Genomic DNA, 26759 nt, shown 5'->3' on the forward strand with positions numbered 1-26759 from the left:
CGTTATTTCCAAAATACACAAAAAGCTTATACAACTCAATAACAAAAAGACAAACAACCCAATCAAAAACTGAGCAGAAGATCTAAATAGACATTTCTCCAAAGAAGACATACAGATGGCCAACAGGCACATGAAAAGATGCTCAGCATCACTAATTATTAGAGAAATGCAAATCAAAACTACAATGAGGTTCCACCATACACCAGTCAGAATGGCCATCATCACAAAGTCTACAAATGAGGACTTCCCTGGTGGTCCAGTGGTAATGAATCTGCCTTCCAATGCAGGGGACGCAGGTTCGATCCCTGGTTGGGAACTAAGATCCCACATGCTGCGGGACAACTAAGCCCGCGTGCCACAACTATTGAGCTCATGAGTCTCAATGAGAGAGCCCGCGTGCCGCAAACTACACAGCCCACATGCTCTGGAGCCTACGCACCACAACTACAGAGCCCACGCACTCTGGAGCCCACGAGCCACAACTACAGAGACCATGCGCCCTGGAGCCCACATGCCACAACCAGAGAAAGAAAACCCACACGCCACAACTAGAGAGAAGCCTGAGCGCCACAACAAAAGATCCCACATGCCTCAACGAAGATCCCATGTGCTGCAACTAAGACCTGATGCAGCCAAAAAGAATAAAGAAAATAAATAATAATTTTTTTTAAAAAGTCTACAAATAATAAATGCTGAAGAGGGTGTGGAGAAAAGCGACCCCTCCTACACGGCTGGTGGGAATGTAAATTGGTGCAGCCACTATGGAGAACAGTACAGTTTAAAAAACTAAACATAGAGCTACCATATGATCCAGAAATCCCACTCCTGGGCATATATCCAGACAAATCTATAATTCAAAAAGATATATGCACTCTTATGTTCATAGCAGCACTATTTACAATAGCCAAGACATGGATACAATCTAAATGTCCATCAACAGATGAATGGGTAAAGAAGATGTGGCATATATATACCATGGAACATTACTCAGCCATAAAAAAGAATGAAATAATGCCATTTACAGCAACCTGGATGGCCCTAGAGATTATCATACTAAGTGAAGTCAGAAAGAGAAAGACAAATACCACATGATATCACTTATATGTGGAATCTAAAATATGACATAAATGAACTTACCTACAAAACAGAAACAGACTCACAGACATAGAGAACAGACTTGTGGTTGCCAAGGGTGGGGTGGCGGGGAGGGAAGTATTGGGAGTTTGGGATTAGCAGATGCAAACTATTATATACAGTATGGATAAACAACAAGGTCCTACTGTATAGCACAGGGAACTATATTCAATATCCTGTGATAAACCATAATGGAAAAGAATATGAAAAAGAATATATAAAAAATATATATATATATATATCTGAGTCACTTTGCTCTACACCAGAAACTAACACATTGCAAATCAACTATACTTCAATAAAATAAATTTAAAAATTAAAAAAATGTAAGCATTTGGGTCATATCCCCAAAACTGTACCAGTTAGTAGCAGGAAACCTCAGCAGGGACTGACATCAGAATAGGACAGAAAAGAGGAGTAGGTAAGAGGGAGAATTACTTAGAGACATGGGTACAATGATCATGGGATTAAAAGGGCACCAAAGACACACTGCAGGTTTCACAGCTTGGTTTGGACCAGCTCTGGCACCCACAAAACCTTTTCTCAACTAGCTCAGCTAATGCAGCATCAGACACCGTAGATCTCCCATTATATGATACCAAACAAGCACCAATCCCAGAGAATCTCATAAAGGAATGCCACCAAACTTTAAGAAATAAAATGAGATAAAATAACAGAAACCAGAAATGGTTAATGTTAAATGTTATTTGAATGGTTCCAGAGCTTAGAAAAAACATGGGAAACCCCAAATGTTTACAAAGCAAATAACAGCATTGAAATGAAAACCTGACACAGACCACCCAAAAAGAGAAAACTTCAGACCAGTCTCATATACAAATGTTAATGCAAAAATCTTAATGAAAATATCAGCTAGTAGAATCAGGAGCCCATGAGACAAATACAACATGATGAAGGGAGATTTATTACAGTAATTCAAGAAAAGTCCAGCATTAGAAAATCCATTATTATATTTCACGGGTCTAAAGAAAAAACCACACACACAATCACCTCCATTGGCACAGAGAAAGCATTGGGGAAAAAATTTCAGGAAACAATCTTGATAAAAACATTCAATAAAACAGGAACAGATGAGCCAGCAGACTGGGTGCTTTCAGGAAAGCAGAAAGTATTTCAAAAGAGGGGATTAAATAAAGGGAATTGGTGAAACAGGTGCTAGAGGACTGGAAGGGTAGAACGTTAACCTAGCGATCACAAATGCAGGAAGCCGCTAACACCCATGGAGCTGGAGGGAGGGGAAGCAATCCGTTTACAAGAATGTCGGGGCTCAGAGGAGAGGCCCCACAAAGCTGGAGCTCGGACCTGTGAGAAGAGCCCACTGCTCAGGTGCTGTCAGCCCCTCAGGGGCTCAGAGGAGGGCTCACACCTCCGGGGAGGGACACAGCCTGTCCGCTGTACCTATGAGCAGAGGTGAGGCTGGTTCTCAAAGTCTAGAGAAAAAGCTGGAGGCTGTGCTGAGAGCCTCTACGGGGCACCTCTGCCAGGAGCAGAGGAGACAGGAAGTGTTCCTCCCTCCTAATGACAGATCCCATCAGGAAGCAGCTATCACAGGCATCTGGAAAATGTGGTCTACAGAGTCCCAGCTCCACACCGGAGTACAGTATACAAGGGCGAGGTGAAGCCAGGAGGCCAAGGGTAAACCAGCACAGAGGGATACTTCTGAAGCATGATAAAATGTATTTATCTCAACCCAAAAGCTTCACAGGGAAACCCCAGGAACATTCTCATAAAGTCAGGAACAGGAAAAGGATACCTACTCTTATTACTATTACTTAACATCTTGTGGGATGTCCTAGCCAATGCAAACATACAAGTGAAATGAACAAGAAATGTGAAAGTTGGAAAGGAGGATGTACAATAATCTCTAGTCTCAGACGATGTGTTTTATACCTGGAAAACCCAAAGGGACTCCACGGAGAAGTACTACAAACCATGAAATAATGAAGTACGTTGAAGATTACAAGATTAAGATAATGAAACCAACAGTTTGTACAGAACTACAAATAGAAGATATAATGGAAAAGAAAGACTCACTTTTAACCACAACCAAAAAGATAAAATACTAGAAATAATCTTAACCAAAACTGTGAAAGAACTACATGAAAAACACTCCTCCACAAAAGAAGAATTGAACTAATAGAAAAGGATACCAGTTTTTAGACAGGAAAACTCAAAATGATAAAGATTCCATTCTCCTTTAGCAAAATTCCCATTTAATGTGGTCTCAAATAAAAAAACTATTTTTTTCCTTAGAATTAGACAACCTGCAAGAAAGAAATCATTCAAAAGAATAGCAAAGCAAAAGTGTATTTCAATAAGAGAGGACTACAACATGTTATGAAGCCTCAATAATTAAAACAGACCATTATGGAGGGCCATATGGTAACATTTATCAAAATGGAAATATATAACTTTTGACCCCATAATTCTCCTTCTGAGAGTTCATCCTACAGATAATATTTGCACACATGTGAAATGACTAAGGTTTTACATTTAAGCATTGTTTATAACAACGAAAGATCAGAAAATTCCCAAGTGTCAGTAACGGGAGGATGGTTACTTGCCTTATATGCTTGCATCTAATGGAATACTATGTTGCCATAAAAAGAAATAGAATACTCCTAATGGAAAGTTCAGCTAGGTGCATTGACTAAAACAAGATGCAAATAGCATACACAGTTACTATTCATATAAGAGAAAAATAAAATGAATTTCTACTTCCTCGTATATAGAAAATAAATAATGAGAAGATTCACAAGAAACTAAGAAGAGTGGTTATCTAAATTTCCTAAAATGTGAGGAACAAGAATGGGATAAAGAATTCTCACTGATATATTTTTATATGTTCTAATTTTTGACTATTGAATATTTGAATACCTATGCAAAAATTAAAATAATATTAAAATAAACAGTAACAGCAAATGCTACCAAACTAAATCTTTAATCCCACAGGGAAGAGACACCAGCACCCAAAAAGTTTTTCCTGTTACCTTTCTCCACTCCCCCAATCCCATTATGAAAATCTTACATGTAGAGCCAGAAAAAACAAACACACACACAATAATCCCAGTTTACACTTTGACTCTGCACCCAAGACACAGAAACTTGGGGAAATGCAGGTACAGCCAAAGAAGAGAAGAAAGGAAGCATTCACACTAACTTCAATGAATGACAAATTTCTCATCGGCTTACACACCACTGTGAGATTAAAAAAAACAAAAAAGAAGAAGAAAAAGAGAGCTCCTCAAAGGTAGGGGCAGGTCTTATTCAACTTGATTTTATTCCAAGGTTTCTGATGGAAGGCCTCTCTCGGTCAGCTGGGTTCACTCTTCTGGTTAGACTGAGCCCTTCAGAGCCAGTGGTCCAGAGTAAGCTGTCCTCTAGGCTCTGGTGGTTCCCAGATGGGTAAGGAAAACAGCTAAGGAAAGTGGTGATGGTTTGCAGAGCCTCTGGCCTCCTCTTGTGGGTGCCAGTACCCAACCCAGGGCATATGCCACAGCCTGGCTTACAGGGCCCTGACCTTGGGATCTACTAAATTAGTTGTAGCAAAGGTATTGGCGAGATTCCAGCTGTTAGAAGGGTTTAAACCAAGAGTTAATAACATCCAAGAGGGGGCAGCTTAAAGGAAACCCGGGCACATCTTCCTTACCTTTTACAGGAAGCCCCTCCTCTGTGCAAAATGTGTTTGTGAAAGCACAGAAGAAATGAAATGTGCGGAAGTCACATAAGAGATATTTAGGTTGGAGGCCCAGAAACTAAAATATAAGATAAAAAATCCTTAGTAATAGCTCCCCCTTTACACACAACCTTCAAGGACAAAGTTCCAGAATTCCAGACAGGTCCCTTGCTTTGGCTTTTTTTTCCTATGTAATAAAAGACTATAGATGGCCTTCAATTCCATTAGCAGACATTTGAGGCTAAGAATTGACTCTCTTGCCTCACCTGATGATTTTGTACGTCTCCGTCCAAAGTGCATTAGCTGTATGAGATTTAATATCCCAACACCAGCATCAGCAGTCATTTTTCCAATGTTCAGCCATTTATGTAAAAAAAAAGATGCAAAAAAGTATTCAAATTATTGCACAAATGCTGCTGAACAAAGGCAGTAATTTTACTGAAATGGGTCACAGGCAAGGCAGCTCTCAAAATATTCCTTTGTCATGACTGAATAACATAATCCAAAATCCTGGCATAAAAACCTGTGTAGAGAGGGCATTAATATACTGCATGAAAGGGAAGGTAATATACTCAGTCAGAAATCTGAACAGACAAGCAACCCCGTGTATTGTTAAATCCAAATTTCAGACACTTCCTGGGGCCTCCCTGTCAGTCTTTTATAACGTGGAATGAATTAGGTTGACGTGATTATCCTCTAATTATGTCTAGCTGCATTCTTCAGTACGGAAATGGCATTCTGACTGGAGTTGAAGGTAGAAGTCTGGGGAGGAAAGGGTGTTGTAGGAGATCAGGGGCACTTGGGGTAGGGCAAGCCTATTAGACCCAGAGGAAAGTGCTCTGGGAAACCAAAAAACAGCCTGAGAGCAGTGGTACCCAGAGAAGCAGGAGGATGAGGAAGAGGAGGAAAACAGCAGAACCAAACTTCAAATACTTTGTGTTTTCTCACATATGCCCTAGTGACTCCAACTATTTCACCCACTTAATCCCATTCATCGTTTCATCAAACATTTACCTAACATCAAATATTCAGCACACAGTGAGTAAGGACCCATTACACGCCAAATGCCACACAAGGCTATGGAGAAACAAGATGAAAAGTACACAGTACCTGCCTTGGGAAGACAGATGTGTCAGTCCCCACACCTGGTGTCCTCATCTGGTCCCGGAGGGAGATGTTCAGGAGGATTAAAGGAGGATTGTGAGATAAACGGAGGAAAGAGGAGATGTTTAATCCTCCTCTTGAAGTAGGAGTAGGAATTACCACACACACACAAAAAAAAGAGTAGAATTCCAGCACTGGCAACAGTATGAAAACACAGGACAGTGAACATGGGGCAGCTGAGCCTTGTCTGAGTTTAGGGTACGCACCCGTTGGAGGTGGTTGGAGCTGAGGCTGCAGAAGAGTTACTAATCTCGCAGGCAGACAGTGTGGGAAGTCAGATCTGACTACAGGTAACTAATTCTGCCAACAGTATAGCAAGAGGCGGACTGGAACCAGAGGCAAGGAGACCAGATAACAGACTATTGTAAGAGCCGGTTCCTTCCCTGTCCCCAGCTTTAAGTTTGTCACCACGACATTGTATTTCATCAGATGCTCCTCACCTCTCCAGCTACTGCCCTTATCAGGTGACTACACAATTTATCTTCCAAACAGGTACATTCTTTTTTTTTTTTTTTAAATTTATTTATTTTATTTATTTTCATTTTTTGGCTGTGTTGGGTCTTCGTTGCTGCACGCGGGCTTTCTCTAGTTGCGGTAAGCGGGGGCTACTCTTCGTAGCGGTGCGCGGGCTTCTCATTGCGGTGGCTTCTCTTGTTGTGGAGCACGGGGTCTAGGCACGCGGGCTTCAGTAGTTGTGGCATGCGGGCTCAGTAGTTGTGACTCACAGGCTCTAGAGCGCAGGCCCCGTAGTTGTGGCGCACGGGCTTAGTTGCTCCGTGGCATGTGGGATCTTCCCGGACCAGGGCTCGAACCCATGTCCCCTGTATTGGCTGGCAGATTCTTAACCACTGCGCCACCAGGGAAGCCCCAGGTACATTCTTAAGAGTGAGTGGAAGCACCAAAACAATAGGCATAAAGTCAAATTCTTTCTGGCAAAAGGGTGATCAAATCTCTCCATCACTGGGGCAGGGGGGCATGTTAGCACAACACAGATTTTGATCTGAGAAAAATGGCAACTCTTGCTTTTCCATTTAGTTTCTGTTTTTTTTAATTACTGTCTGGTATGCTCTGAGTTTATAAATTCTAGCATGTGGGCTGTCAACGGTTCAGCTCAAGAGGGGAACAGTTTACTAATTTGCTGCGATTCAACCCACCAGTGCATTCCACTGGGGCATGTAAACAACCTCCGTTATCAAAATGGAAATAGCATCCATTCTGTGACCACCCTAGGTTGGCTGCCCTCCGGGCTGGCCTTCCATCTGTCAGTTAACGTGTACTCAGGAAATATAAATTCATTTGAACATTAATCTTAAAAAACATGATCAGGAAACTATATTCTCTTAAATATATATATATAACATTTCCAAAGTCAAATACTGATATCCAGTAAAAAAGTTTCCTACCATTTCTTTGAACAATATAGAGAACAAAGAATTACCAAACAGATTTAAGATGAATTTTTTTTTAGTTGTCTGGATTATTCCTGTACACTCTCCCTATCAGTTGGCAGCATCTCTGCTTTCCTAAGCTACACACACTACTTCAGCTTTAATTAAAAGGCCCGTTGCCATAGTTTCTCCAAGAAAAGCTCAAGGCATGCTTGAGTCCATTATTTTCTTGAGGTTTCTAGAGAAATTGTAACATAGCAGTAGCCAGCCAAAATTTCCCAATTTTACCTCCCACCCAGTACAGCAGATGACTCAGACATATAGCTAGGTATTCCGAATATTTTTAAGAGAGTCTAAACAACTAGGAATGTTACTTAAAATTCAGCCTTTGCTTTCTTCTGTTCTGCCACGTCGGTAATGTAACCAGCAGACCCAGAATGAGGGGGAATTCAGCCTAACAAATACACTGACTGCATCTGTGGAAACACCAGCACATTTTTCTTTCTAACAATAATGGAGAAAACGCACTGTATTTGCATGTTGTTATAATCTTATTGCTCTATATCTTATAACTCAGAAATGTAAATTCCAATATGTTGGAAAAAAAGCTCTCAGAAAATAGATTAAATAATGGAAATTCATTTCTTTGAGGATTTCAAAAATTAAAAAGTGGAGCTCAGAGAACCTTACCTCTTTAAGTTAAAACTTACTTCCGAGACTTCCCTGGTGGCGCAGTGGTTAAGAATCTGCCAGCCAATACAGGGGACACGGGTTCGAGCCCTGGTCCGGGAAGATCCCACACGCCACAGAGCAACTAAGCTCGTGCACCACAACTACTGAGCCTGCGCTCTACAGCCCATGAGCCACAACTACTGAGCCCGTGTACTGCAACTACCGAAGCCCGCGCACCTACAGCCCGTGCTCCACAACAAGAGAAGCCACCGCAATGAGAAGCCCACGCGCAGCAATGAAGACCCAACACAGCCAAAATTTAATTAATTAATTAATTTTAATTAATAAAAAAAAAAAAACTTGCTTCTATCTGAGTCCCCACCCTGCTTTCAGATGGCAATTACCACTATCTCTAAGTCCTGAAGAGCAAGCTCAAAGGTTATTCTCAGTTTTCAAGGTTAAAGGCTGTGAATTAACACTGATCCCTATGAACCTTAGGAAGGGCAAATGCCAGTTCAGCTCATTGTAATTCAGCCCCACTTTCCTGTTTCTCAGTAGCTATGAGCATGGGCTCTGCAGGTAAAAGAGCCAGGGCTGGGATTTCAGCTTTGGGAGTCACTGGGCAAGGGCTGATTAAATGAGATAGAACATCTATAAAGATAAGCACACTCTCAGAAAATGGGAGCTATTATCATTCCCCATAACTAGGTCATCTCCAGCACAGGATGTGGAGCAGGATGAGACCTCACTATTTTCAGAAGAGCCTAAAATCATCCTGCTCCCTTTGACTATCATTTTAAAAACTAATATAAACTACTCAATTACTGATCTTTCCAACCTAAATGTCATGCAAATCATTTGACTTCCTCATTCTGTATCACCAAACTTCCTTTTATTCTGTCTTCTATGTACAATGAAGAGATTCTAAAAAGTATTTGAGAGATAGAAGGGCCATTTTCCCAACCAGGAGCACAGGGAAATTAAATATGTCCTGTGGTATTAGATGATAGGTATTTACTATCATCTAATGTGAATCAATGCGTGGTGAATGAAGGTGCCATTCTGTCATAGCTATTATGCTATGCATCCCTTTATCTTTCCACTTGAGTGGCTTAGGTATTTTAAAAATCACATATATTACTGTCACTGATTCTCACAGGTCCTGTTAAAAGATAGAGGGACTTCCCTGGTGGTCCAGTGGTTAAGACTCCACGCTTCCAATACAGTGGGTAGGGGTTTGATCCCTGGTTGGGGAACTAAGATCCCACATGCTACGAGGCATGGCCAAAAATAAATAAACAAATAAAATTGTAAAAAAAAAAAAAAAAAGATAGAACAGGCATTGCTATTTCTACTTTACCAAAAGAGAAAGGGAATCTCAGCAATAATAAGTGACTTACCCACAAGGTGAGCTAAGGAACAGGCTTGACCGCAGGTCTTCAAAGCCTAAGTCAGGACCCTCCCTACCACCTCTCTGTGTGGTCAGGACCCTCCCCACTACACCTCTCACGCAGCCCTATCACTGCAGCATGATGAAGGGGGGCGCTGAGAAACATCTCCCCAGGGAGCTTCTGTAGCCCCATATATTCCTGAACACGCACTTCTTCAGTTCAAACAAACAAACAAACAAACTTGGAGCAATTGCATCAGCCTGAAGGGTACCTCCTACCTCCTGGCTGCAGGAAAAAGATCTGAGCTGGCATTTCAAGTTGTAGACTGGGGACAACTTTGTGAATTACTATTTCTCCAAGTATCACGGGTAATTTACAGGAGGTTTTCTACCACATCTCACACCTGAGCTCAATCCGCCCTGCCAAGGCACTGCCCAGGGCAACCCTAACTAGGCAGGATATCTGGTCAGTTCACTGCAGGAGTTCTTAACTGGGGTCTACCTCTGCCCTAGGATCCACAGATGAGCATGAAGAGGGCCCCTGAAGGCACCTGAAAGTATGTGAGAAAGTATACGTCTACGTAGCTCTAATTTTTCTGGAGATGTGGACCAGAGCTTTCATCAGATTCTCAGAATGCCCACCAAGAGTTAAGATCCTGTAGAAAGACTTCAGAACAGTAGAAATTAGTTAGACCTCATTATTATTATTTTATTTTTTAAAATTTTAAGTTTCTATTTGTGACTACTCACTTAAAAAAAAAAAAGTTGGACAATCTCACCAAATCTTCCCAAATATGTCTGTAATTCCTTCGGGACGCCCTACAGCAGCTTTCAAAACAAGAGAGTTACAATCTAGATCTGCTGGAAATGCTCGCAGAGGCCTGCTGCCTCCTCGCTGCAGCCACTACAGAGTGGGTCAGGTCAGGGATTTGATTCTCCAGAGCTGGTCAGTTAGTTATTGAAACTTAACAGTCTATTGCTAAATTACTTCTTTTTTTTTTTTTAATAAATTTATTTTATTTATTTATTTTTGGCTGCATTGGGTCTTCCTCGCTGCGCGTGGGCTTTCTCTAGTTGCGGCGAGTGGGGGCTGCTCTTCGTTGCCGTGCATGGGCTTCTCATTGCAGTGGCTTCTCTTGTTGCAGAGCACAGGCACTAGGCACACAGGCTTCAGTAGCTGTGGCACGCAGGCTCAAGAGCGCAGGCTCAGTAGTTGCAGTGCATGGGCTTAGTTGCTCTGTGGCATGTGGGATCTTCCCGGAACAGGGCTCAAACCCGTGTCCCCTGCATTGGCAGGTGGATTCTTAACCACTGCGCCACCAGGGAAGCCCCTGCTAAATTACTTCTTAATGTGAGAGTTCTATTCTCTTTGTAAATAAAATCTGCAGGTATCTCAATCTATTTGGTTTTCAAGAATTAGTGGGAAATCCAGAAAATCTGGAGGATGATGAGACTGAACAAAAAGAAAAGAAATTTTTTTCAAATGACAATGTATTGAAGTTAGATTCCTAAAAATTCTGCATAATAATGAAATAGGGGGACTCTTCAGTACTGTATGAGTTATATGTAGCAATACACATCTCTGCCAACATCGTCTTAACTAGATGGCAAAATGCTATGAGATTTTCCAAAAACTAAATAATAAAAGAAGGAAAGCAACGGGCTTAAGGTGGAGGGTGGATAGACTAATTAAAAACAGATTGGTTCTGGGACTTCCCTGGTGGTCCAGTGGGTAAGACTCCGCACTCCCAATGCAGGGGGCCCAGGTTCGATCCCTGGTCAGGGAACTACATCCCACATGCCGCAACTATGAGCCCGCATGCCACAACTAAAAAAGATCCCACATGCCTCAACAAAGATCCTGTGTGCCGTAAGACCCGGCGCAGCAATAAATAAATAAATAAATAAATAAATATTTTTTAAAAAATCAGACTGGTTCTGGTTACAAAAAATTAGAACAAGCACATGCCTCCCACTGGGCATGGCTGTACACCTGGACAGAATGCACTGAGTAGCTTCTGAGGACCCTGAAAAGCAAAGAGTAGTGAGAGGCTTGAAGTAAAAAGGCCAGAATTCGAAGTACCACCAAACCAGTGATGAGTTCGCCATGTTTGCTCTCCAGTATCCCCCAGACTGAATGCAAGCCAGCAGCGCAGCCTGAAACCCAGAGCTGGGTACTGAGCTGAGGCAAAGACAGCTCCAGGAAAAGTCCCCTCATTCTGGCTTGAGGAGTGAAGCAGAGAACTCTTAAGACTCAGAGTGCAGAAATCCTCCATCTTTTTCTTCTCTGAGTTCTCTTAAGCCTCAGCTCTCAAGCAATCCCACGAGCAGTGACATTAGAAATCCCAAAGGAGGAGAAAATAAAACTCTTAGGAAGGAAACCTTCCTTTCTGATCCCAAGAAACTAGGACAAACTCCCACTGTATTCTTTCTCTCTCTTCCTGCCACTTGGCCCTGGACACAAGCATAGTCACAGAAGTATGCAATGGAACAGGAGAGCAAACCCCAACTTTCTGGCTGGCTGAACACAAAAGGAACCAACAAAAGTACTACCAACCCTACAGAAATTAAAAGGAGCAAAAGAGAATACTATTAGGCCAACAAATTAGACAATTTAGATAAAATGAACAAATTTCTAGAAAGACACAAATTATCAAACTGACTCAAGAAAAAATAGAAAATCTTAATAGGTATATATAAAGAATTTGAATACTTAAATTTTAAATTAAAGTCATCAATTATGTGAAGAATTGCTCCAGCTGACTGGCCAGCAGACTATTCAAGATTTCCTGCAGTGGAGGAAATATCTTTAAGAAGATAATTTAGTTTGCTAGAACTTTCCATTTTATTTCGTTTCTGTAATGAATGTATTGTCCAAAATGCCCGTTTCGTTTTTAAAGATGGAACTCTACCATTTGCTCAGTTTTAAGAATGTACAGAATGTTGTGATAGGACATAGTAGTAATGGTGATCAGACAAATTAAAATGGTTGGGAGACAAAAATATACATGTGAACTAAACTCAGTATTTCAATAAAGTAAAAAATAAAATAAAATAAAAATGGGCAAAGATTTGAACATTTCACTAAGGAAGATCTCTGAACTGCTAACAAGCACACAAAAAAAATACTCAAAATCATTAGTCATTAGGGAAATGCAAATGAAAACTAAAGCGATACCACTTCAGACCCACTAGAAGAGCTATGATCAAAAAGACAGTAACAAGTATTGTCAAGGATGTGGAGAAACTGGAATCCTCATACACTGCTGTTGAGAATGTTAAATTGAACAGCCACTTTGGAAAACAGTTTGACAATTTCCTCAAAAAATTAAACACATACTTACCATACAAGCTAGGAATTCTACTCCTAGGTATCTGCCCAAGATAAACAGAAATGTCCACACAAAGATTCCAAGCAAATATTCACAGCAGCATTATTTATAATAGCTAAAAATTGGGGGAAAATCCAATGTCCACCAACTGGTGAATGGATAAATGAAGTGTGGTATACTCATAGAATAAAGTACTATTTAGCAATAAAAATGAACTATTGATACATGCTACAACATAGATGAACCTAGAAAACATTAACATGCATGAAAGAAGCCAGATGCAAAAGACTACCTATTATATGATTCCACTTATATACAATGTCCAGAAAAGGCAAATCCACAGATACCAAAAGCAGATTCATGGTTTTGCAGATTAGGGGTAGGAACAGGGATCAGTGGCAAACAGGCATGAGAAATCTTTCTGGGGTGATGGAAAATATTCTAAAACTGGAAAGTAAAGCCCCCAAAATTGTTGAAATGGTTAGGCTTAAAAATTTCAGGTGGAAGTAATTTTTATACAGATGTAAGCGAAGGTATTAGAAAAGACTGCCCAGGGAAAACGATAGAAAAAGCTTAAAATGAGTGCTTTAGAGATTGTAGACAGCAGCAAACTAGACATAAATCAAAAGATTAGCTACAAAATTGCAAAAGTGGCCACAACACTATTTAACTTCTCCCATCAGGACTCTATTTCCCCCACTCCCCAAAACAACGTGTGAGCAGAGGCCGTCTATGAGCTGAGAGCCTAGACCTCAAGAGGCCTAGTGCACTTCCAGTCTTGCTGCTATTGGAACCTGAATCTAACTGCATGTGAACCAACCTGGGTTGGCTTGATGGAAGAGGACAGACCACGTAGAGGCAAAACTGTGAGTCAGCCAGAAGCTGACCAACAACGCATGACTGAGGGCTGGCTGTGATAAGCCAAGCCTGACTCAGACCAGAACCACTGCCCAGTTGGGCACAACCCAAATGGCCAATCCCCAGAATTGTAAGCTAAACAGTTCACGTTTGAACTGTTGTTGTTTGCTGTTACAAAGCAGAAGCTAGCTGATACACTCAAGGACAGACATAACTGCTGGAAAACATAATGAAAGAAATGGCTGGGTTTTGTGAAGTTGTCCAGTAAGGACAGGCCTCCTAGGCACAAGAATAGAAAAGCAGTCAAAGAGATTGACTCAGATCTGGTAATTGTCAAAGTCATTGTGGCAGAGGTACTAACTGCATGAGCAAAGTGAGAATAACAGTGAAAGTTTCTCTGTAGAGTTGATTAAGGGTCTCTACTGAGCAGAAAGGCAAGTGAAGTTAAATCAGAAAGTGCTGACAGGCTGAAACCTAGGGAAGCAAGAAACTCATTAAGAGCTCACGATGAGATGCATAGACAGGCAGGTATGTGGTCAAAGAGAGATATCTCAGAACTCAAGATCTGGGAGTTAGAGCAGTTCTAATACATGATAAAATATGCACAGGTCGGATGAGTGGATAATTAGAGACCTATAGGTAGATACTTGTCCATTTCATCTAAGTTGTCAAATTTCTTGGCATGAAGTTGTACAGAATATTCTCTTTTCCTTTTAATGTCTGTGGGTTCTGTAGTTATAACCTCTCTTCCATGTGTCATACCAGTGATTTGCGGTTTTTTGCCTTGATCAGTCTAGCCTGATATTTGTAAACTTTGTTGACCTTTTCAAAAAACCAACTTTAATATATACACACTATTATATATGAAACAGATAAACAACAAGGACCTACTGTATAGCACAGGGACCTATATTCAATATCTTGTAATAACCTATAATGGGAAAGAATTTGAAAAAGAATATACATGCATATATAACTGAATCAATTTGCTGTACACCTGAAACTAACACAACATTGTAGATTAATTATACTTCAATTAAAAAATAATTTTAAAAAACCAACCTTGGCTTTGTTAATTTTCTCTATTGTATGTCTTTTCTGTATTTCATCAACGTCTACTCTTATTTTTATTATCTCCTTCCTTCTGCTTATTTTGCATTTACTTTTCCTTTTTTATCCCCTAGCTTCTTAAAGTTGAAAGCTTGTTAGATTTTAGACCTTTCTTTTTAATAGAAGCAGTTAAAGCTATATGTTTTCCTCTGAGCTCTGCTTTGGTTGCAACCCACAATTTTGAGATACTATGTTTTCATTATCGTTCAGTTCAAAATATTTTCTAATTTTCTTTATGGTTTCTTTTTTGATGCATGAATTTTCTGAAGCATGTTATTTAATTTCCAAATATGTGAGGTTTTCCTAGAGATATTATTGTTATTGATTCCTAGTTTGATTATGTTATGATCAGAGTATGATCATACTCTATATGATTTCAACCCTTTCAAATTAATTTTATTGTGAATTGATTTATGGCCTAGAATATAGTCTGTCTTTGGGAATGAGTCAAGTGGGTATGGCGTTCTATAAGTATCAATTAGGTCAAGATAGTTGATAGGGTTATTAAGATCACTTATATTTTTACTGATTTTCTATATGGATATTCTACCAATTACTGAGAGAAGGATGTTAAAATCATCAACTATGACTCCAAAATTGTCTATTTCTCGCTTTAATTTTGACAATGTTTACTCCATGCATTTTAAGGCTCTGTACATACACATTTATAATTATGTTTTCCTGAACAGTCTTTTTATCATTATGGAACATCCCTCTTTATCTCTGTTAATACTATTTGCCTATTTATTATTGAAGAGGTATAAAAATCTCTTCAATAATAAATAAAAATGTCAGGAAATATTTTCAACTCATTTTAAAAAGTGCCTGAATCTGCGTATTTTCAAAGTAAACACAGGATGTTAACTAAGGCGCAACTGTGAGTATGTCTGAAATAAAAAATGAAAAGAATCTGTCTCTTTCCCTTTAAGTAAAAGAAGGATACAGGAATATTTGGAAAGTTAGAATCCATGAGAATTGAGAATTAAACTGACTTTAGAAAACATCAAATATATTCATTCCTTCAGCAAACATTTACTGAGCTTTATTTTGTACCAGACACTGAGCTAAGAACCAGGGATTCAGACTACCTTCAAGGTACAATCTTGTAGGAGAGACAAATAAAAAAACTCAATTATTATCATTATTATGAGGAGGGAGCTAAGAAAGTTTCCTGGAGATGACCTATGAACTGGGTTTTGAAGGAAGAACAAGAGTTAGCCTTTCGTGCCTGAGTATTTCCGCTTTAGTTAGGGGTGAGTGGCCAAAGAAAGGAAAGGAAGACAAAGAAGGGCTTTCTTAGCTGGAAATAACATGGTCAAAAACAATCATCCAAAAAGTCATGGTCTGCTTGGAGAATAACCATCACCAGGACATCAGCATAGGGATCCCTCTGATGTCACATTAAGAAGGTCAAACTTTACTACCTGGAAGAAAGTGGAAAGCCACTGAAGGATTTTAAGTAGGGAAGGAATATGGCTCACCCAATCCTTTCTCCCTGCCTACCTCTACCACAGAAGCCAGGAAAAATGAAAGCTCATATCCCAAGCTTCCTTTGCAGTGAGAGACGGCTTTGTGACACAGTTCTGACCAGTGAAGTGCAAGGAGAAATCTAAATGGAAAGGCCTCCACCCGGCAAAGATTTTGATTTCCTGATGAATATCCTTCCTTGACTGGCTCTCCCTTTTCCCCTCCTTCCTTCCTTGAATTTGGGCACAATGTCTGGAATGGTGCAGCTATCCTGCAACCATGAGGGAAAGGCCAGGATTATCCCAATCACCCCAGCAGTGACACAGTGGGGCTGTTGCAGCAAAGCCTACATCATGTCTAGACTTCTTGCCATGAGAGAACAGAAATCCTTGGTTATTAATAACCCATCTTATGTTGGGATCACTTAAATCTGAATGTCTCCCTGACTAATAAAAGTTTTAAGGCTTAATCTGTATTTTAAAATGATCCTTATCAGATTAGTGTGTATGGATTGTGGGTGGGGAGTCAGGGAGACTTGTCTGGAGGCTTGTTACAGGGACTGAAGCAAGGTAACCATCAGGAGGATGGTAAGAAAGGCAGACTCCAGAGATATGTAAAAGAGGACAGCATGGATAAGGAGGGGTCTGTCATAGCTTCTAGACTTCTAGTTTGGGCAACTGCAGAGGTAGAGGTAAGGGTTGTACCACTCTCCACAACAGGGGCAGATGTTCAGTTTAAGACCTGCGGTGCATCCATGTAAGAAGGAGGGAAAAGGGCTGACTCTCTGTATCTCGAGGTCAAGAGTGTAGCCTGAACTTGACATAGAGATTTCAGAGTAACTGTTCTGTGAGGATGAACTAAAACAGGAAATACAGTGAGATCCTACAAGTAAAGTTTGAATAGGGTGAGCAAAAACAAGGCCCAGCAAATCTACTAAGACAAAACTAGATCAGCGGTTGCCTAGGGTTGGGGTGTGGAGGTGGGAGGTGAATGGGGAGTGACTGCCAACAGGTGTGGGGTTTCTTTGGGGGGTAATGAAAATGTTTTCAATTAAATTGTGTGATGGCTGCACAACGTTGTAAATACACTAAAAATCACTGAATGGTACATTTTAAATGGGTGAACTGTATAGTATGTGAATTACATCTCAATAAAGCTGTTTAAAAAATTATGAGCAAGGGAATACATTGGGAATGTCAACATCTAAGTAGGAAGAGGGTCCAGTGCAGGAATAGAGGCAGCCATGGCCAGAAAAAAAAGGTGGGGGGTGGGGGAGAGTTTCAAGAAGGGATCAGTGGCCAACAAAGTCCAATGCAAGATAAGTCAATTAAACCTAAGACGGAAATATGTGATGTAACAATTTAGAACTCAATGCTGAGCTAAGGGTGAGTGGTTTCAAGTCATAGAGCAGAAGCCAGATTTTACTAAGTTGAGGAGTAAATGAGAGGCGAGGAATAGGAGGTGGCAGATAAAGAACCTTTTTCAGAGAACTTTTCTTAACAAGAGAAGAGTTGGTGGTATAGGGAGGTTTACGTTGTTTTCAAAAGGACGCACCTATGATGTTTATGTGTTAGAAACAGTGGCCAGGAGAGAGTGGGCATCAGAAGAGAAAGGAGGGGACGACTCACAGAACAGCCCCCAAGAGACAGGAAGATAAGGAATTCATGGCGTAAGCATAAAATACCCATAGGGAGGACAGATGAAGTTTTCCTTGGGCTGGGAGGGAAGATTAAGATGCCACTTAGTTTGTAAGGGCAAGAAGTTGTTCTCTGTGAGTTAGGAGACAGAAGCCACTGGCTGAGGGCGAAAGGCTAGGCTTGAGGATTTGAGGAGGAAATAGACATTCAGATTATTATGGGAGAGGGATTTTCTTCAAGGAAAAAGTTTAAAAGCAGAGACACATTTCAAATACTTTTAAAAACTGTAATATATTACATAGCCTTGTACATAATAAATTGCCTGCAAATTTATTATGCTTTGCATTAGGAGTTGTAATGACAACAGGAGCAGGTTGTCACAAACCCCTGAACATATGGTGTCTGCGGTCAAATATAACCCAGTGATGCTTGAGCACTAGACCTGAAACATGCAATGCCCTGCAAGAGTGCAGCTTCCGCGTGACCAGAAAGGCCCCCAGCCAATCATGGTCCCAGGCCTCTGCAGCTGAGGCCACAACTCTCCACTCTCCGTGACAGAGAAAAAAAGAGTGATCAGGCTGTTTGGCCGTAGTTACTAGAAAAGAAATCAAAAGTCTTTCCTTCTCTCGAGAGGGCTCACAGCAGGTGCCCTCCTAAGGCATTCAAATAAAATAATGTTTTGTCAAAGCCTCTGTCAGCTGTCAAGTGGTACACAAAAATTATTTTTTATTATAGTTGGCACCTACTTATATTTCCATCCTGATGTGATCTCAAAACCCCTTTCTTCTAATCATATTGGCGTGTTCTGAGCTCTGAAAACAGGTGTGTTTCCTTAATTGTTGCCTATTCTTAAGCGGTTCTGCTGGCCTGGGAGTTTGCTCTGAGCCCCTGTCTGTCTAGCCAGGTACTACTCAGCCTGCATGCTGCAGCAGAAATAGTACCTCCTCCTGGAAGGCTTCTCTGATCACCCCAGCCAGAAGCAATCATGTCATCAGAAGTATTCCAACCATTCCTTTTCTATACATAATTTGTTACTTTGTGTTTATGCCAATTATATCTTTATCTTTACCTGCCTTCAGCTCCTAGAAGGAATCACGTTTTACATGATACCTTTTTTACCAGGATGCTTTTTTGCACATAGCAGAAACAGGGCCTGTTTACTATGAAGGAGATTCAGAGATCATCTTCATGTTACCAGTGAAAACAGCAAGTCTGAATCTCAGAGACCCTAAAAGACTAGACCAAGACGGCACAGTTTGTTAGTGGCAGAGCTGGAACCCAAAGCCAGGACTTGGAACTCTTATTCCTGTAATCCTTTCATTAAACCAATACTTGTTATTAGCCTGTTTCTATGTTGTAACTGCAATCTCAAAAAGAGTCATTCCTAACTCTTGAGGTTAGACAAAGATTTCAGACTTCTCCGAAAAAGCTTTTGTTTCCACTTTCATCTAGACTGGATTTAAAAGGTTTGGATGCATGGGGGAAAAAAAGTGGGCTTTTTTCTTTCTTCTTCTTCTTCTTTTGCTTTTAGCATTCTGCTTTGTTGCCACGTAGCTGAAGTAAGGGTAAATTATATGGTGGTAGTGACTTTGGTGAATGGGGTGAATTTGTCTTTTTCACAAATGTACTGGCTTTACTTGCACAGCTTGGCCTCTGATGCTCCCATCAGATTTGTGATTCATAGTTGGATGTCAGTTCAATTACTGGAACAGAAGAAACCAGTAACTATAAAATTTCAGCACTGATATTGGGAGTGACCTGGAAGTCATCGTCAAGGCAGGGACTACACCTCAGACCTTTTGTTATTCCTACCCTCTAATATCATACCTCATAAAGGATGAAAAAATAAATGTTTGTTTTTAAAATAATTGCATGAAACAAAATGAACCCTGTATCATGTGTGGAATTCAACTTAAGACTGATTTAATGAGCATAAACTAACTTAGACCTAGAATTTAACTCTAGGTAAAGAATTTATTTATAAAGATAACCTAATTGTAAAAGAGAGCTAAATAATAAACTATCAATTTCTCTAATCCACTAAACTGAGTAACCCTTAATGAAAGATGCTAATTCCACAACAAGCTGTGAACTATGGGTATTCCACTGACCATTTTTCCATGGTTTGGTGCAGGGATTCTCTGGAAACATGATGAGGCCAAGAGGGTCAGTGTGGACCATCCTTTCATCTACGATAACGTGGAAAATCACTGGAAAAACCTAAAGGATTTGCCTATTCAGCTTTGTAAGAAATGGCCATTAAAAATTCACTCCACTTAGCCTCTCTCTTTCATTGAGAATTTTGGGCATATGATTCTTTGAGCTGTGAGTGACACAGTTAAACACTACGCAGCAGACAAAATGTAGCTGGGGGTTCTTGTCTTACTGAGTCCTTATCTCGCTTGAGTTAACTCGAGTTAACTCTTTTGGTTCCTTTCCCTGAAACAGGAAGTGAAGATATTTACTCAATCCTGATGGACACAAAACACCCTCCTGCCTCTGCTGATATCTAACAAGGCTGCCCTTATTCCACCGAGCTGATGAATAGGGATCATGTACCACTGTTCATGCTGGGTATTCTCCAAGGGCATTATATGTAATTGTCTGCACTCTACTGAAGGGCTCACAAGGTTCTTTCTTGTAATCTAATGGTACCTCAATTACCCATATCACTTTCCGAGATTTCCTTAAAATCAGGACTGTCACTGTCTGATCTTCACCACAGGCATCTAGGGTAACAGTTAAGCATTGTGTAAAGTCACAGCATCAAACATTATTAAGTCCCCAGGAAAAGTATCCTTCTTAGAGACCCAGAATGGACACTTGGTTTCCAGACTGCGTCCCATCTCGATGTGAAATCACTTCTCATCACTATATATATTGTTTATTACTATATATATGGTACAAGTATTTTATTTTCATATACAAAGCACATATTTCCAGCTATCTAACTGGGCCTTTTATCTGTCAGAGAATTGGGGATTGAGCCCTTGCTGAGTGGATTAATAATTTTACATTCTCATATGCTATTATTAAAATTTAGAGAACTCTTAAGCCAGTAGAGATGAGTTTGCAAGTATATGAAAATATAAAGGGGCTGCTGGTGGTTATGGTTCCCAAACATCTCATAAATCTCTGAATCATTTATTTCTAGCTTCATGAGGAAGAAACTGAGTTGAAGAAAGGTGTTTATTATCCACTTAGTGAGGGGGAAAAAGCTGCAGCCCCTCACATGAGATACGTGGCTTTTTTTCCTGCTGCAGAACTTCCCCAAAGCACACTGAGTCCTGATGCCATGGTTTCCCCCCTGGAGAAGTATTTCTCTCCCTACCTGGGAAGAAACATCCTGAAATTTCCTCTCCAACTGGACTTTCCTGGACGTGTGGAAAACAGAAGCAATATCCTCCGCCAAGTAAAGCAGCCAAGAGCTAACTGAACTTCCTCATGTGTTCCAGGGCTTTCGCAAAGCTCTTTCACATTTCAAAATAAGTCCACAGATCCTAAACCCATTTTCCTCATTTGACAGCTATGGAAATACTGAGAGTGAATTATCTACCGACTGAGATTGGGATGAGGAACAGAATACTCGACAGGACTATAACGTGTAGGAAAATCAAAACATTTTCTTTGATACTTATTTTGCAGCAGCTACTGCTAAAAAGCAACAAGAAGAATAGCCATTATGTGACACAAGTTCTAATTTTCTAACACGCTAGAATCCAAAAACTTCAGAGGTATTTCTCAAGGAGAAAATCCTGCTGGAAATGGCATTTTGGTAGAAACGGAGAAGGAAAAAAAATCCTCTCTGTTTTCCGTAGGGGAAAATGTCTTATTTGCGGCGAACATGAAACAATGATGAAATATGACATTCTCATGGAACAGTCTCACGATTTTCACTTATAAAATGACATTCTTTGAGTAGTTTAACACAGGGACTTGGTATGAAAAGGAACATGGGGGGCTTATCAACAAATGAAGCTAATACTGCATTGAACTTCCTGAGAAAAAAAATTCTAACCAAATACATTTTGTTATAATTAATGATTTACATTTTTTAACACAAACTCCAGGGCAATGTTTTAAAGTCTAGAAAGATAAAATAAGAGTTGGGATTCAGCAAATGCTGAATTCTGAGCAATGTCCTGAGAATGTGCATTTTTCTTTTTGGCCCAATTCTGAGTTGTATTTGCCCAGTTACGAGAACTGGCACTCATAGAGAATTCTTCACTCATTTGATAAATATTTATTAAGAGCCCATTATACACCAGGCAGTGGGAATATAGCCCTAAACAAGAGAGACTTGGTCCATGCCGTCAAGATGTTCACAGCCCAGCAGACAAGGCAAATACAAAGCACACACAGGATGTCAACCTGTACCAGGAATCTTGTGAAATGAGCTATGGCATTAAACAATCACTCCCAGCTTTCCTAACCAAATGCAAGCTCAGGACAAATGCTTAACTGACAGATACCTAAACAAATGTAGACCTATCTCATTTTTTCTGCCTATGCTTTAGCTGAAACACTTGATGACTAATCTAACAACCCATAACAGGATTCTTATTCTGGTTCTATCATTTACATGTACTGGACTGGTGATCTCCTTTTAAAATGAAAATCCTAAATTTTGGTGTTCGCACCCTGACTGTGATTTATTTTTTGTCACCTCTAAAATGGGTTACTCTATTAATCAGGTATCCAAAAAGTGTTGGTTCATAACAGGCACAGCTTATGTTGTTTCACATAACTTTGAATTAATTAATCTAATAAAGACTAAGATTTGTGGACAGATCTTTTATTTTTACACATTTTTAATTCAATTTTACAAAATATAATGATACCTATCAAGTACTGAATAGCTACTATGAACTAAGTGGGGTTTTGTTAACATGATTACTGGTAAACCCCGCCCTCCCCCTACAGCCCTATAAGGTACTATTGGCCCTATTTTATAGTTGAAGGGCTGAGAAGTTGAGAGAGTTTCCCAGCACCACACAGCTAGTTAGTGTACAGGCAGCAATGGAACCTCTGATTATCTGACTGGTTATTTTATTCTCTTTACAGTACTAAATTGAGTAAAGAGTTCTCACCCACTGGGGCTCCATGTAAAATTATTCATTGTGCCGCATTATAACGATGTTATAGTAATGCAGTAAAAGCTTTCAAGCAACCAGAGTCCAATCAAACATCTAGGATGCAATAAAACATTGGATTAACTAGTGAAATGAAATGTAAAATAACTTCTCAGGTAAATGGTAAGTCAGTGGAGCGTTTCTAACTATGAAGTCTTTCCTAAAATGAGCAAATGGCATCAAGCATTGCTACCAGCAACCTCCTGGCTGTGTGAAACTCGCGGGAAAGAGGGAAAATCATCTCGCATTAAGTGGGGGGTTGGCCTAGAAATTCATCAAGAAATGCTGGGTCAGGGAGAGCCTGTGTTTCTCGTTTTGGTCTATCTCCAGCGGAACTAGTCCTACAACAGTTCCACTGAATTGCTGCGAGGCCAGGTCACCTGTTTATGAAGGGATGGTCCACGTTTTGTTAGTAAAGCCAGATCACTACCACCATCGCTCTGCAAAAATCATCAGACGTCCCCAGTAAAACATGGAGCTCTTTCTGGGTGAACAGGAATATAAACTTGAAAGTCTAAAGGGAAATGCACATGGATCAAATTGCTCTGCACCAGCTCCCTAAAAGCTCCCAGCGAGGTTAGATACCCAAGTGAACAGCCGCGGCCAGCTGACTGCACCCAGAAAGCTTCCGGCGACTTACAGATTCTCAAGGAAGCTGAGATCCACCCCGAGGCTCAGTTCCTAAGGTCCGGCTGCTTTTAAGGGCTGTCTCACCCCTTCCAGCACAGCGGCTCCAGGACACAAGAAATCTGCCAAAACCGTTCACTGGGCACTCATGCTGGGGAGCTACTTAAAAGGAAACACGTCCCTTTCGGCTTGGGGGTAGCATGCTCGCCATTCAACGCCCTACTGGCTTCTGAACACCCATATGATTAATATTGGTACCCAGCAAAGAGAACTTTTTCTGACCTTGAGCGTGCGCGCTAAATAAATTACCTCGGAACGAAAGTGGTGAGATCTCAAAACAGCATCTGGGGAAAAAAAAGATAAACGAGACTTCAATTAACTCCTTGTTCTTCACCTGCCGAGTCACCGACGACTTACCCGGGGGACGAGGGTCGGGGAGGCGCGTTCCGGACGCCTCTAACGCAGTGGGGACAGCCTGCAGGGAGGGTTGGTTACTAGGCCATCGGTCTCTAGGTGATTTCTCCGCGAGAAGTTTCAGGGAAAGTTCTGGGGGAGTTGGGGAGCCCCGAACTCTCCATGCCCCACGCTCCAGCGCCGGCCGGAGGGTGGGGGTGGACGAGGCTGCCGCAGCCCGGACTCCGCTCCAGCCATCCCCAGGGCTTAAGCACACTGACACCAAGCATCTGGTGCGTTCCCCCCACCTCCCGGCGCTCTGCCTCGCCGCGGTCACCCCAATCCGGCAGACCCGAGGAGGGGGACAGGGACGCTAAACACGGAAACGCACTGGGCTGGGGGAGCGGGCGCGGATGGGATAGAGGCGGCAGCGCGGAAGAGAGCGAGCCGCGCTTCCCTCTCCAAATCGGCTTAAAGGTTCCTCCCGGCCCGAGTAAGCCCGTCGCGGGGTGTCTTACCTCGGCTCCTTGAACGACCCGAAAAGACCGATTTCATCGGATGCCTCCCCTTCTGGAGCCTGCGGTGCCAGCAGCAGAAGAAGATGATGGTGGCGATGGTGCCTAGCAGAAGCAGCAAGAGGAAAAGGGCACATTGGATGCTGTAGGGTCTCAGCAAGACGAGGAAAGCGGCGGCAATCATGGTGCGGGGCGAAGCGGGGGCGGCTGCCGGCGGGGCTGGAGGGCGGCGGCACAGGCACCCGCGCGGGGCGCACGCTGAGCTGCGGGCACGGGCGAGCGCGGCTCAGCGCGTCATGCCCGACGCTTGCGGCCCCGCGCCCGGCCCAATGGCTGCGCACTCGCGTCCGCCGCGCTACGCGAGTGAGCCCGGGCTGCGGGCAGCGCTGGCCATGACTCAGCAGACGGCGACCTGGCAGGGACTTGGCCGCGGGTAGCCCACCCCGCCCTCCCCGGGCGTCCCCGCCCCCACCCGTGCGCAACCCCCGGGCGCAGCCCCGCCGGAGACGCGGCGGGCGGGGAGGGGCAGCGCCGCCGCCAACGGGGCCACCCAGGCTCTGCGCATCGTCCCACGGCCACCGCCGGCCTCTGCATCCCCGAAGCCGGGAGCACGTGGGGCGGGGCGGGGACGCGGCGGCCCGCGGGGGGCGGGCGTGGGGCGCCGCGGCGGGGACTCAGCGGATGACATCACGGCCGGGCTGCGGCAGCGCGGGCGCGCGGACATGGCTGCTGCGGCTCCGGCGGCGGCCGCGGGCTGCGCCCGGGCCTGAGCGCCCAGCGCCCTCCCGCGGGGCCGCCCGCCGGTCCGCACCATCCGGGGAGCACGGGCCGGGCGCCCCTCCGTTTCCGGACGCCCGGGCTGCCACCTCTCCAGCCTCCCGTGCCCAGATCGCTGGGGAGCCCGGCGACAGGGGGCGCCCCGGAGCCAGGGGGAGACCGCGAGGCGCCGACTAGAGCCTGCAGGCGGTGCTGCCCCCGCCTCCCACCTCCCCGCGCCCCACCCCGAGGCTGGGGCTTCGGAGGATGCAGCTGGGTGAGCTATTGCTTGCGGGGGGTTCCTGCACGCCGAAGCGTGAGCCCCAGGCAGGGCCTTTCCTGGGAATCGGGGTCCCCCGGAACGGGGGTCCCGTCCCGTCCGTCCCCCCTGAACTGGGCGCGCTCCCCGGCGGAGCGTTCGGGTCTGCAGACTTGAACTCTGCCACTCAGCCGAGAAGGGAGCACTTTGCATCCTCTTGTATCCATGTTGACCCTAAAACCTTGCCTCCTTTAGTGCAATTGGAGGGAGAGGCAATTTCAGATTTAGGAACCAGCAGATGGAGGAAGTTGGAGATTGGCTTGTAAATATTTTGAGGAGAGATTTTGTAGGGCGAGTGAGGAAGTAGTGATCTATCACACTCAAAACGCACACACTCCCTTTCTCCCTCTTGCCCCCTCCCGTTTCTTCGTAATCAGCAAAAGGAATCCTGCAGTTGGAGATTTTCCCGGGGCCGCTGGCGCAGTGCGGACGCGGGAGGCGCGGCGGGGGCGCTGCAGTGGCCTCTGTCCCTGCGGCCGCCGGGCCAGCTGGCCGGGACCAATTGCGACAGTGACCTCAGCCGGCCGGTGCTCTGTCGCCTTCTGCTGCTCCCGAGCCAGTGCTGGCTCTTCCCGTGCGGGGCTGGGTTTTGCTTGTTTTGTTTGCTCGCGTAGAGAAACTGCAATTATAGTGACAAGGTAACCCATTACTGCATTTGTGGAGTTGCTACTAACTACTAGGGTGGATTCTGGAATATTTCGGAGACTGAAGAAATTGTGTCCTAATAAAGTATTTTGTAAAATTCCGGAAAGCAGTTAAAAAATCGTTGACAATACTTAATTTTGTTATTTGCTTGTAGGATCTCAAGATCAGTGTGGTTTTCTAACTATACAAAATACACTATTCAGCTCTGCATAAAGGCTTAACCATTGATGTTCTTAAGGCCTTTAACGTATTACCACGTGTAAGCATTAAAGGACACTCAAAAAGGCATTGACTAATGCATGTCTTAAATGCCAGATTCATCACCATGGGAAACAATGGATTGAGTTTTCTTTATGTACATCTTGTTTCCTACGACAAAATAAGCATTATCTCATTCAGTTGTTCTGGTTTGAAGGTGGACCTTGCTTGCAGATGCTGTATAAAGTGAGAATGGTGAATCAGAGTGCCTGCAGGATGGGCTTACAAGGTCCCTGGCTCTGGGGCTGACAGGTAGCTCTGCATTTGT

General features: G+C 42.8%; 2 protein-coding genes across 2 annotated transcripts in view; one reads left to right on the forward strand and one right to left on the reverse strand.

Moving 5' to 3' along the window:
- The window catches only part of LOC133095287 (dystonin-like), a 497948-nt gene extending 473184 nt beyond the window's left edge, over positions 1 to 24764 (reverse strand). Inside the window, 3 exon segments of the mRNA XM_061196431.1 lie at positions 23915 to 23949; positions 24517 to 24544; positions 24546 to 24764. Of these exon segments, the coding sequence (XP_061052414.1) occupies positions 23915 to 23949; positions 24517 to 24544; positions 24546 to 24650 (168 nt within the window). The 5' untranslated portion in view covers positions 24651 to 24764.
- Positions 24696 to 26202, forward strand: LOC133095726 (sterile alpha motif domain-containing protein 1-like). Its single transcript, XM_061197456.1, has 4 exons — positions 24696 to 24876; positions 25009 to 25125; positions 25221 to 25546; positions 25966 to 26202. The coding sequence occupies exons 1-4, from the start codon at positions 24696 to 24698 to the stop codon at positions 26200 to 26202; spliced, it is 861 nt and encodes a 286-aa protein (XP_061053439.1).
- The last annotated feature ends 557 nt before the right edge of the window (positions 26203 to 26759 follow it).

The sequence above is a fragment of the Eubalaena glacialis genome, chromosome 7 (genome assembly GCF_028564815.1).
Source record: "Eubalaena glacialis isolate mEubGla1 chromosome 7, mEubGla1.1.hap2.+ XY, whole genome shotgun sequence".
Lineage (NCBI taxonomy): Eukaryota > Metazoa > Chordata > Mammalia > Artiodactyla > Balaenidae > Eubalaena > Eubalaena glacialis.

What these genes read in the sequence shown, in the direction of transcription:
- LOC133095726 (XM_061197456.1), top strand. Translation starts at nt 24,696, where the DNA reads ATGGTGCGGGGCGAAGCGGGGGCGGCTGCCGGCGGGGCTGGAGGGCGG. An exon ending in ATCCCCGAAGCCGGGAGCAC is followed by an intron (nt 25,126 to 25,220) that starts GTGGGGCGGGGC and finishes GGGCTGCGGCAG; the next exon opens with CGCGGGCGCGCGGACATGGC. An exon ending in GCTTCGGAGGATGCAGCTGG is followed by an intron (nt 25,547 to 25,965) that starts GTGAGCTATTGC and finishes CTTCGTAATCAG; the next exon opens with CAAAAGGAATCCTGCAGTTG.